The sequence below is a fragment of the Gossypium hirsutum genome, chromosome D10 (genome assembly GCF_007990345.1).
Source record: "Gossypium hirsutum isolate 1008001.06 chromosome D10, Gossypium_hirsutum_v2.1, whole genome shotgun sequence".
In the NCBI taxonomy this organism is placed as follows: domain Eukaryota; kingdom Viridiplantae; phylum Streptophyta; class Magnoliopsida; order Malvales; family Malvaceae; genus Gossypium; species Gossypium hirsutum.
This window is the reverse complement of record NC_053446.1, coordinates 6,516,491-6,527,621: the sequence shown is the minus strand read 5'-3', so window position 1 is coordinate 6,527,621 and position 11,131 is coordinate 6,516,491. Positions and strand designations below refer to the sequence as shown.

The window sequence follows — 11,131 nt, the reverse complement described above, 5'->3', positions numbered from 1 at the left end:
TTAACCAAACTTGGCTTGCGTCAATTAACGAAAGTTTACAAATGGAAAATGGATTTGATTATTTGGATACGAAATACAAAAATAAGTAACACTTGTAATCTTGGCTGAGATATAATAAGGTTTATATAACACTCCTTAAGGATATTACACAGTTTAAACCCAGAAATAACATGTTTGTTTCGCACACAACTAAAAATTATTTGTTGCTATGTTTTCAATGCCAGAGGAAAATGCTAAAAATTACCATGTTATAATTCAGAAATCAAACTGGCAAAGGACCATGAATCTCTGCTTCAAAAATCTAGACACCTAATCCACCACCCTAGCTACAACCATGGTTGACAATAACACAATTTCAAAATTCCGTAAAACAATAAAAAAAAGGGGGGTCTGTCTAGAACAACGGAAACCGCAGCACAATACAACTTAAACTGTCTAGCTTACTTCCTGCCATGGATCTTCAAGGCTTGTCTGTTCCTCTTCTTGACACCAGACTTGGCAACTTTCAGACTCCTATGCACAGCACTCAGCCTTGCAAGGGCCGCTTTGGTTAAGTCTGGCCTGTAGTAGTTGTCTGTCACCTGTGATTATTTGAAACACAGAGCATTAGAGGGGAGGGGTTTTGTAACCTAATTATAACAGAGACTAGATATTGTTTAAAACAATATCATTGGAAATTAAAATAGAATCTCAAAATATCATTGGAAACTAGAACAAAAGGATTTAATGAAAAGAATTCTTTAATATCATTGTAAATCTATATGAATCTAATAGCTTCCAAGAGAAACAGCGGGGAAAAGGGGGAGTGATGGTAAAACAGGAAGGGACTTGAATCAAAGAACAAGAATGACATAAGCTAGCTACATGCACTTGGAAGGGATCAAATCGAGCACGTATACATACAATTATGTCCAAAACTAGCAATATAAGCATAGAATATGCACTGCTTAAACTTTGGAAGCTCAGAAGCCAAGCGTAACAAGTAAATTTCATAGAAGAATTCAACAAATAGATCCTTCTTACATGTTATTGCTTCATCACTGCAAGATAAAAACTTGCCTTTAAACAAAGCAATCCAACAACTTTTACTACTCAGCTAAGACTAATGTTAAACAAGCAAAAGAAGAAAAGCTTTCAACATCATTTTTAAGAAAAGAGAAAAGCAGCTTTTCCACTTCAAAATGAGTCAATTACCAAAAGCAAGCTAGAAAAAGAATAGACAGACACCACAAGGCTCTTCGCCTCTTCCTATGTACCTGGTTTTTGACAGCCTTGGCCATCCTGGGAAACTCCTTTTTCATGGAAGATTTGTGAAGCAAGGTCGATGGCTTGTTCTGCTTCTTAGTCTTGGTGGTAGCTAGTAGCACAGACTGGTCTTTTCCCCCACTCTGAATGGTGACTGTTTTCTTGTTTGCCAACCCTAAATTACACATATCAAGCAAATGACAAGTCAGATTAAAACCCAATGGACGTATTTGAATGTTTAGAATCTGTGCAAAGTCAAGGAACTAAACAATGTATATATATGATACACACGACATCATCACTTGTACAGGTGATAAATTCATGTTTCCCACTTGTAACCATTATTAACATATTTACAAATTCTTTGAGTTACACGTCAATTACAATTTCCCACCTCACCCAAATCATATTTTGCTCGGGTTAAGGTAAAGTGTAAAATATCAGTTTCTCTAAAAAGCAAAATCAATGTAAGGAATAAAAAAAGGAAGAGCAAAGAATATATTACATTAAAAAATACCCAAAATTTATCTTCCCATTCCCTCGATAATTAGCAAGCATTTACACACTAATCATTTCCTTATGCTGATAATATTATTGACATCTCCCTTTTACTGAGTGAAAGGAATAAGAAAGAGAAAGAAAATAGCTACTATATCTTCTTTTTTTTTCAATAAACCTGAGATCAATCTTCGAATCAACAACAAAAGAAAGGAAGGAAAATTTCGGATCAAAAGAATACCAGAGTATTTGTAGGAGTTGAGATTGTAGAGATTGTTGGGCTCTTTGCTGAACTGAAGGGCAGCAGTTCCTCTTCCGAACTGCTTCACCAAAAAACAATTGTTCTTCTTCACTACCTCCCAAATCAACTGTCCTGGAACTGTCGCCATTTTCTCTGCAACAGATCCACAAAATACCCAACTCCCTTAGTAAGATTTAAACACTCTAAAACAAATCAAACAAAATCAAGAATAAACTAATAACACTGAGACAAGAATAGGAAAAGGACCTGTTGATTTTTAGGGTTTATAATAGGAAAAGGGGAGCCGCAGCGAAAACGTAAGAAATCTGTCAAATTTAAGGGATTCGTTTTAGGGTTTTTAGGGTTCCTTTCTAAGGTTGAAGGTTGAGTATTGGGCCTCTGTTCGTGGTGGAGAAGCCCAACTACTTTTGGGAAACTTGGATTAAAAATATAAATTTTGGCAAATAATTTTAAAATGTATTTAAAAAACTAACGAGGATTTGTGACCTTGGTATCCCTAGGGGTGTTCATTCGGTTAACCGACTGGTTAACCGACCCGAAATTACTATAACCGAATTAACCGACCTTCCAAAAATTTTAACCGTTAACCGAACCGATTTTTTTAAAAAAAATTAACCGAACCGAAATTTTTTCGGTTAATAAGGTCGGTTAACCGAATTAACCGAAAATTATGTATTTTTTATTTTTGGTTAAAAATTACCCGAATTACCCGAATTACCCGAATTAACCGAATTACCGAAAAATACCCGAATTTTTTTTATTTTTTATTTTTAAAATTTAAAAATTTATAAATTATTAAAGTAAATTGGGTTTTAGACTTTAGTAAATTGGGTTGTTTTTTAGTTTTAGTTTTATTGGATTGGGTAATTGGGTAAACTTTAGTTTTAGTTTTATTGGGTTGGGCAATTGAGTTTGGGTTGGGTTGGATAATTTTATTTATTAATTTTTTCGGTTAACCGAAAATTTTCGGTTAACCGACCGGTTTCGAACCGAATTAACCGTTAACCGAAAAATCATAAAAAAATTAACCGACCCCCGACCGAAAAAATTCGGTTAATCGGTCGGTTAACCGAATTTTTTCGGTTTTACCCGAATTATGCACACCCCTAGGTATCCCCAAGTTCAAGTTTAGGATGCGTGTGTGAGCTTTTCTTTTGGGTTAACCCCCTAACTTGGCAATAAGACTAATTATGATATATGTATTTTTTTATCCATATTAGTATTTAAATTTAATAAGTAGATTAATTTTCATCTCTGAGCTTAAAAAATGTAAAAAATTTAATGATGTGATACTATGTAATTGTACCATATCATCACTTAAAAAAGTGAACCAAATGGCATAGCAAAATCTCGTGTCACATCATCAACTTTTTTACATTTAAGGATAAAAATGGATATAGTTATCAAATTCAGGTACTAATTTGAAAAAAAAATATAAATACTAAAATAAATCTAGTTGCTAAGCTAAGGGGCCAAAAAATACATTAATCCCTTTTTTTAATAGTATTAACAATTGAATCTAAATTTTAAATACACTCCAAGTCCTTGTATTCTTCGTATGCTTAAAATTTAATCCAATGCTTGTCTTTCAAGGACATTAGAGACTTTAATGTACTGTTAAAAATTTTCTATTAAATTAATATTTTTAAATTATTTTTTATATAACTACCAAAAGATTTTTTATTTTAAAATATCTTACTAACAAATTTAATAAAAAATTATAATAATATTAACAATTAAATCTAAATTTTAAAAACCTAAAAGAATAACTAAATTCGAAATTTAAAATTTGTATAGATAGATAGATTACATAATTCTATGTCAATTTCAACTGAAAAAGAAAGAAATTATTTCTTTTCTATAAAAATATTTAAAGGATACATAATGAATAAGCTACAAATTTTGTGTTTCCTTTTCTTCTCTATGTATTCTCCTGTTTATATTAATCAAATATGAAAAATAATTATCAACCCAAAAAATATATATATAACTTTTGAAAATTATATATATATATTATACAACTGATTTTTCAAATTTATTAAATAAAACAAAAAATAGAGGAAAGAAGGAAAATTGGAATAAGCAAGAAAAAAATCTGATTTCCAAAAACAAAACAAAATTGAAAAAAAGAGGCTATGGGAATTGGAATAAATTACCAAATCGAAGCCCCAAGGCCAAAAAAAAAAAAAAGAAAAAAATTGTACAACTGCCAAAACTTGGGTTATTCAGCCCCTAAATCAACCTGATTCCATGATGCTTTCTTTTGTTTTTAAATCCCAATACTAAGTCATGGATATTACCTAATGCCTCCTTTACACTTCCAACTAATGTTACATTTTCATATATACAAAGCCAGGGAAGAGTCCTTGTTCTTCATCCTTCATTGGCTTTACCTGTTTCCTTCTACAACAAACCCAATCTCATTTGTTCTACCTGTTGAGTACAATGCATGCTGACCATGCTAAATGGTAAGGCTTTTAAAATGAACCGCCTGCCTGGTTCTATACTCCAATATTCAGTATGGCTTAGATCACTTACTCATGAATTGCTTGATGTTAATGATCGGTGCGTTGGCCTTGCTGAGCCGTTCAATGCTTCGTTTATCCTGCTGAAGACTAACTTTAGAGGGATGCAAGCTATTACAGGACCTTTGGGCTTCTCCGCTACGGGTTTCCTGAAACCCACACATAGCTTCTGACCCGTCAATGAAGACAATTTCCGAATCTTCTTAGACAACAGTCCCGATTTCTTTACTTTTGCTGATTTACGTGGTGGGAATTGCGATTGCAATTTTATATGCTTTCTAGGGACTCGTCCACCTGAATTTTGCTTCAAGGAATGGTCAACTTCGGTGCACTCCATAGCAGCTTCTTGACTCGGATTGTCATAGTAACCATCATTCAAAACCTCAACTGTTAGAGGGTGACCTATTATGGCTTTACCATTCAGTTTACTCATGAGGGAAACTAATGGAACATGTTGTGGCCGATAGTTAGCTTTCACGTCAATCTTGATATCATATAATGATGAATCAGCAGAATAAGTTTTTCCAGGGAAATCTGTCGTCTGATATCTGGGGTTTACGGTATAGCGTGACTGACGGTATGGAAGCGACCTTTGAGGGTTCCCGGAACTATCAGGGAGTACTTTCGCCTCCACTATTGGCCCTCTCCCATGAGGCTGCCGAGACATGGACTTCCAGTCCCCAAACCCATTAAGCTGATCTTCAACAACTGACTTAGACTTGGATTGAGAGGTGCACGTGTATGGATCACCTGACCCATCAACACCATTGAAATCAACTTTCTGATTGGAGCCCAGAGAAAATCCATCCAAGTGCTCTGTACTTGCCAAAAAAGTATTTGGTTCATCAACCATGTCAGCATGTTTTCCAGGGTTGTGTCTTTGTTTTTCACTTATTTGTCTCGATTTCCTTTTTCCTTTTAACTGCCACTCTGCAGTACCTTTCTCTATCCTCTGGGTAATACAAGTTGCCTGCACATCTACTGATCTGGTATAAACAGACTCATTATGTCCCTTCATTTCAGCTTCCCTTCCCAAATTACCAACTTCAGGTGTCTCAGATGAACAAGATACAAATATCGGAGAAAAATCTGTCAGAATCAAGTGAACTATCAGTCTCCATAGAGGAAAATGTAAAATGTATGGTGGCAAAACAGAAGAGAGTAGAAGGTTAAGGAATCAGGTTCAGGAAGAGAATGAATACGCATCTAGTCATCACAAATTGGGGGGTTTTACAATAAAAACCTATAAAAGAAACAATCCCATAATGAATACTTTCTTAAGCCACATGTATCATCAGACCATGCACTTGAATCGACATCTTCACATTTGAAAAATGAAGAACGAGCAGATGAAAACATTGCAAGAAGAAAGCAGATCCAGAACTAAATTATTTCGAACTGAAATGGTAGAGCCAGAAACAAATTATGGTAGCAAAGGTGCACGGCAAAAGACAGAAAAGAATTCCTTAAAGGGAATTTAAACTCAAGCCTCCAGGCAAATGTTGATTCAACAGGGACTTCTAGCAGGACCATTGAAGTTATCAGTCCAAATTATGCCCTTTATTACCATTCAGTTTTCAGTTCAGCTCCTTATTGTGTGTTAGCACAAACATCAATGTGTTTAGCTTCCAATCCAGTCACATGCTGACTCAATTTCTGCAGTTAGAGATATCTCATGTCCTTATATCCCCAACCAATAAGAAGAGTAATTTAGCAAATATCCAACCTTATCATTAAGTACAGTTCAAAATCTTATTCATGCCATACAATACTCAGCATAATTAGTCATCCAACAGATCATCACAGATTGGTCCAACCCATTAGTTAACCTGGAAGAAGTTGTACACTAGAAAAACATATGCATTCTGTCTTAAAAAAGCACATTTAGATCAGGCAATATAACACTTGTAACACTATACTGCACCTTGTACCCTTGAGAACACTAATCCAGACATAGTTCGCTTCCGGTTTGGCTACTTGTACAAAATTTTGATAGCTGAACAAAAAATTTGAAAGCTAAAGCAGTTGACAAACAGTTGGTCCAAATGTTCAGATCAGAAACAAGCTCAGGTTTGTGTGTGTGTGTATCCATACATGCACGTTAAAGGGGTTTCTAAGCCAAACAGAAGACAGAAGTTATGCAGTTTACAAAATAAATGCATATTACATACACACAGACAAACATGCACACATAGATATGCATAGATATCTAACACCAGAACATAAAAGTCTTATTAAGGACCAAAGATAACCAAAGTAACAGAGAACTCACCACAACAAAAGCTAAATGCAGGCAGGAATATTCCAAATAAAGCACACAAAACTAGCATATGCAGACACATGACAAACATGGTAAACAATAACAATTAATGAAATAACAAATAATCTAAATTATCCATCACCTGCAGCACCCCCAACCCCCAAAAAAAGAAAAAAAGAAAAGTAAAAGCATAACCAATACAACTGCAATTTATAAAAGCAGCAGAATATGTTTATGCACAAAAAGGATACAGTAATAATAAGAAACGCTATAGTTTACAAATGTTTAAACCATAATACCTGCAGATGGTTTATCTTCACCAAAAAACGGCACATCAAATAGCCTGTCTGAAGATTCATTCTCAGCCAACTCTTGTACGCTGAATATTTCTTTGTCTTTTGTCTTATTATTAGTTTGAGAAGCATCAGCATCAGCAGCATGTTCTGAAACATTTAAGGAGACACCATTCTCACATGAAATTCCAGTACTGTCTGAATTGTTATTGTTGTTGTTGCTGCTGTTGTTAATTACTGCAGAAATACTTTTGCGTGATTCATTAGAATCCATTCCTGAAACCTTGCTGTCAGAAAGTCCCCTAAGGGGTGAACTACTTGAACTTGGAAGTTCATCACAAGAAACTGGAACTGACACCATAACAGTACTCTCCAAAACCTTGGTCAATGGTCTCCGGCGATTTTTCCTTTTTAGGAATTCATGAACATTTGCCACTTGAGATCTCTTTCTTCTTAGTGATGATGAATGGTTTCTGCTACCATTTATGGGACCTCCATTAGACAGGCAGTTGTTCGTGTTTGGTCCACAGAATGAAGCATTCTCTTGTTGAACTGACTCGAGCACCCCTGTGGCCTGAGCTTTTCTTTTTGATCCTACACCCATGCCTAGATCCTCAAGTCCTTTCATTCGTTTGATTCCTTCTGCTCCATCATCCTCTGAATCATTTGGAGTTTTTCTTCTCTTTACCAGCATAGTGCGCCCCTTAGTACCATTAATAAGATTTGTCTCTTCAAAGGATATGCCAGACTGTGATAATTCTGGAGCTGAATTAGAGCCATCCTCAGATCCACTCATTTCATCATCATTTTCTTTCCCAGAACGTGACATGTTAGGTGACTCTTTGGCTGAACAACCTTGATCACCACCAGATCTATCTTTTCTAGAGAAATAATCAGGATGATCCTTGCCTAAACGGGCGCTCTCAATCTCAAGAGCATGGAGAATTGCATCTTCTCTTCGAGCATATTTCACTGCTTTCTTGCTAGAATTTGCTGCTGAAGCTTTTGCTTTCTCGATACATTCATTATATTCTCCACAGCGGAAGGCCTTCACCCGCTTTGACTTTTCAAGATTATACCAGTCCCTAAAGCCAAAAAGACAATGAAATTTAGCCAACAAAGTTAAGCAATAAGAAACCAAGCCAAGCATGGTAATTTCCTTCTATTCAAGGTTGATGAGTGATTGTTAACTGAAAGTCTTCCTCTCATTCATTATTTCAATCTTCAGAGACCAACAATTCTAGACATCTTTTTTATCAGGATGAAAAGGGGTTCAAACTTAAATCATTCTAGAAACTAAAAGAAGAAAATGCAGCACCAAAAAGTGCTTTACTCATAAAACATTCAGCATTGAACAAGGTTTAAGATAGACAAGATGGGGGATATTAAGGTAAAACCTTGAATCTAAATCACAATAATCTAGAAACGAAAATAGCATTCATCTCTACAAATCTAGGATAATTTCAGTATTTTTCTCTAGAATTTATACATAACCTCAAGATTACAAGCTTTAGTGATAATAGCAACAAGAGATGGATACAACCTCTACTATTGTGTGACGGAACAAACACTCACCTACTGAACTGATTTTGATATTTATCTTTCAAACCTAATTAACCAATGCCTATAAGCTATAATAACAGTTTAAAGACATGGCAAAAAGTAAAACATTAAAAGGGCTCTTAGAGAAGCAATGCACATTCTCCTACAAGTCTAACAAAATATCAACGGTGACTAAAAATCAAAAGAACTTAATTGACCAAAATTTCTAGTTTTGACTATCTGTACACACGATTGCATTCAAATGAGCGACCAGTTGAGTTAAAAAGTTGACTGACAGCACAAACAACGTGAACAAGGCACCAAAGCAAACAAGCAGGCATTTTAATGTAATGTGAATGCTGAACTTTCCACCATTCATGGCCATAATAATCACTGATATGAACAAGAAAATGCACTATATAGTCTGCAATATTCTTTCAAAATGGGACCAATATATACATACATATATATATGTATAAATATACTTATCATCTGCAAGAGTTTCCCCTTGTTGATTAGCAACATAAAAAAATGGTTCCAGAACTATAAAACTACTAAGCAAATAAGCTTGAAACAGAACTACTACTACAATGACTCACCAACAAGAATGCAAGCAATTACACCTACCCAAACAAGTACAAAAGTGATTAAAAGATTAAAAAATTGGACTCACACGCTTGCATCTTCACGACCAAGAAGCTTAACAGGAGTACCGGATCTTGGAGAAACTAAATAGCCCTCAGAGAGTTCGTCAAGGCCCATAATCCGACCCGGCCACCACGAACCGTTTCTGCGTCGAACCCAAACCAAGCCACCGACCGACGCATCAATGCCCTTTATGTTGGGCTCATCGGGGCTCCCCATCAGAACCCCCCTCCAACAAAAATCCTCCTGAAAGTGTTCTAAAAAAAATCTGATCTTTAAAAGTCAATCCTTAAACTCCGTTTTGATGCAGACCCAATACTCTAAAATTACTAAAAAAAAGTTTAAGGCTTTATGCTTCAACAAATGCATACACCCTTTTAGACCTGGAAAAAAACCATAAAAAAAGAAGCTTAATCCTACATGCAACTAGAACCATCAAAGAAACAACTAAAAACCCATAAACCCAGAAAAAGAACCATCAAAGAAACAACTAAAAACCCATAAACCCAGAAAAGAGAAAGTCGTAAAAGAGAGATAAAAACCTAGAATAGAACAAGTTTATGCAGGAAAAGGATCTATAGATGCTGAAGACAAAAAAACCCAGTTTAAACAAAACTAAAAAAAAAGATCTGAGGAACTTTGTTGTTTCTTTCTTATTCAAAATTACTTTGTATGTTTCCCTTTCCGCTATTTAATTAAATATCCATCATTTTCTGGGTTCTTCTTTCCATACTTGAAAATACTGGTAAGTGCCGTAACTTCACTTTTTAACCATCAAAGATTTCAGTGGGTTTTCTTCTTTTTTTTTTCTGCAGTATTCAAACAGGGGAGTAGAAGGATGGGAGAAAGAAATATAGGAGAAGAAAGTTATTTTTTTTTTAATGAAGAAAACGAAGAATGCAAACGGCTTCTGTTTGGACTATGAATCATCAAAATTAAAATTAAAACTAAAACTAAAACTAAAACGTACCTTTTCTTGCCCTTTGGCTTTTTTGGTTGAAATGTAGGAGAAGAGAGAAGAAAAAAAAATGTTTTACTAAAAATCGGCAAGTGACTTGTTTTAGAGGTGTACTTTTATTGTGCACGTTGGCAACATATGAATGTTTTTGAGACCGTTGATTAACATTTGTTGGTGAAATCGAACGGTGTTTATTGCATTTATATTTGAGGAAAATTGAGAAGCATTCAATTAATTACTGTTTTCTGTGCCTAGGAGTTTTTGGGTATAGAGATTGTTAGGTCATACTATCGATTGTACACAGGAGTTAAAAGCAATCTTTTAATTTCGCATAATGTTAGGTCTTGAGCCATATAAATAAAAAAAGTCATTTTATTTTTTTTCCCTTCATTCGTCATTCTAAACTTTTAAGATTTTGTTATGTTAGGCTCAAATGACTTTCGGAATTTTTTTTATCTTTTTATGTTTGTTTTATAGAAAGCAGTTTAGTCAATAAAAAATAACTTACAAGTTAACAGAAGAAAATAAGTTATTTTTCTGTAAAATAACTTATCATTTTAAAAAACGTAAATTATTTTTCAAAAAATAACTCCTTTATGGGTGATTTTATTTTTATATAAAAATATTCAAAGTTCATAAAATATTAATCTAATATATTATGTAAGGGATAAATTCAATTAAACAACAAACAAAGTGAAGAAAATAAGAACCGAAAAAATTGAGCACATAAATTTTACGTGTAAAAACTGCTCTAAAAAGGATAAAAAATCACGGGTAAAAGGAGATTTTACTATAATAAATGAGAGTACAAAGGAGTGAAACAATTAAAAGAAAACACAAATCCCTGCAAGAAAAACCCTTTAAAACAAATAACAAAATTCTCTCAAACTAAATATTTTTGTT

General features: G+C 34.3%; 2 protein-coding genes and 1 non-coding gene across 5 annotated transcripts; all 3 read right to left on the bottom strand.

Moving 5' to 3' along the window:
* Nucleotides 1–105: 105 nt before the first annotated feature.
* Nucleotides 106–2,401, bottom strand: LOC107916347 (60S ribosomal protein L28-1). The gene is made up of 4 exons (XM_016845602.2): nucleotides 2,252–2,401; nucleotides 1,985–2,137; nucleotides 1,257–1,420; nucleotides 106–581 (listed from the first exon to the last, which is right to left on the bottom strand). The coding sequence occupies exons 2-4, from the start codon at nucleotides 2,130–2,132 to the stop codon at nucleotides 441–443; spliced, it is 453 nt and encodes a 150-aa protein (XP_016701091.1). The 5' UTR covers nucleotides 2,133–2,137; nucleotides 2,252–2,401; the 3' UTR covers nucleotides 106–440.
* Nucleotides 958–1,047, bottom strand: LOC121222920 (small nucleolar RNA R24). The gene has a single exon (XR_005920290.1). It is a non-coding gene; the product is annotated as a small nucleolar RNA R24 (small nucleolar RNA).
* Nucleotides 2,402–4,084: 1,683 nt separating the features above from the next.
* Nucleotides 4,085–10,392, bottom strand: LOC107915673 (uncharacterized protein At1g51745). 3 transcript variants are annotated; one of them, XM_041102963.1, is made up of 4 exons: nucleotides 10,241–10,392; nucleotides 9,299–9,516; nucleotides 7,090–8,168; nucleotides 4,085–5,619 (listed from the first exon to the last, which is right to left on the bottom strand). In XM_041102963.1, the coding sequence occupies exons 2-4, from the start codon at nucleotides 9,487–9,489 to the stop codon at nucleotides 4,544–4,546; spliced, it is 2,346 nt and encodes a 781-aa protein (XP_040958897.1). In that variant the 5' UTR covers nucleotides 9,490–9,516; nucleotides 10,241–10,392; the 3' UTR covers nucleotides 4,085–4,543. The 3 variants fall into 3 exon arrangements, with proteins under 3 accessions (XP_040958897.1, XP_016700293.2, XP_040958895.1); XM_016844804.2 differs by having other exon boundaries at nucleotides 9,299–9,653; nucleotides 10,241–10,335; XM_041102961.1 differs by having other exon boundaries at nucleotides 9,299–9,527; nucleotides 10,241–10,335.
* Nucleotides 10,393–11,131: the final 739 nt, after the last annotated feature.

Bases quoted from the DNA above. Each gene is read 5' to 3' on its own strand.
- LOC107915673 (XM_041102963.1), bottom strand. From the start codon at position 9,489: ATGGGGAGCCCCGATGAGCCCAACATAAAGGGCATTGATGCGTCGGTC. The intron at 8,169-9,298 runs GTGAGTCCAATT...TTTTGGCTTTAG, and splicing joins GGTCGTGAAGATGCAAGCGT to GGACTGGTATAATCTTGAAA. The intron at 5,620-7,089 runs GTATTATGGTTT...TGATTCTGACAG, and splicing joins TGAAGATAAACCATCTGCAG to ATTTTTCTCCGATATTTGTA.
- LOC107916347 (XM_016845602.2), bottom strand. From the start codon at position 2,132: ATGGCGACAGTTCCAGGACAGTTGATTTGGGAGGTAGTGAAGAAGAAC. The intron at 1,421-1,984 runs GTATTCTTTTGA...TGTGTAATTTAG, and splicing joins CAACTCCTACAAATACTCTG to GGTTGGCAAACAAGAAAACA. The intron at 582-1,256 runs GTACATAGGAAG...AAATAATCACAG, and splicing joins CCAAGGCTGTCAAAAACCAG to GTGACAGACAACTACTACAG.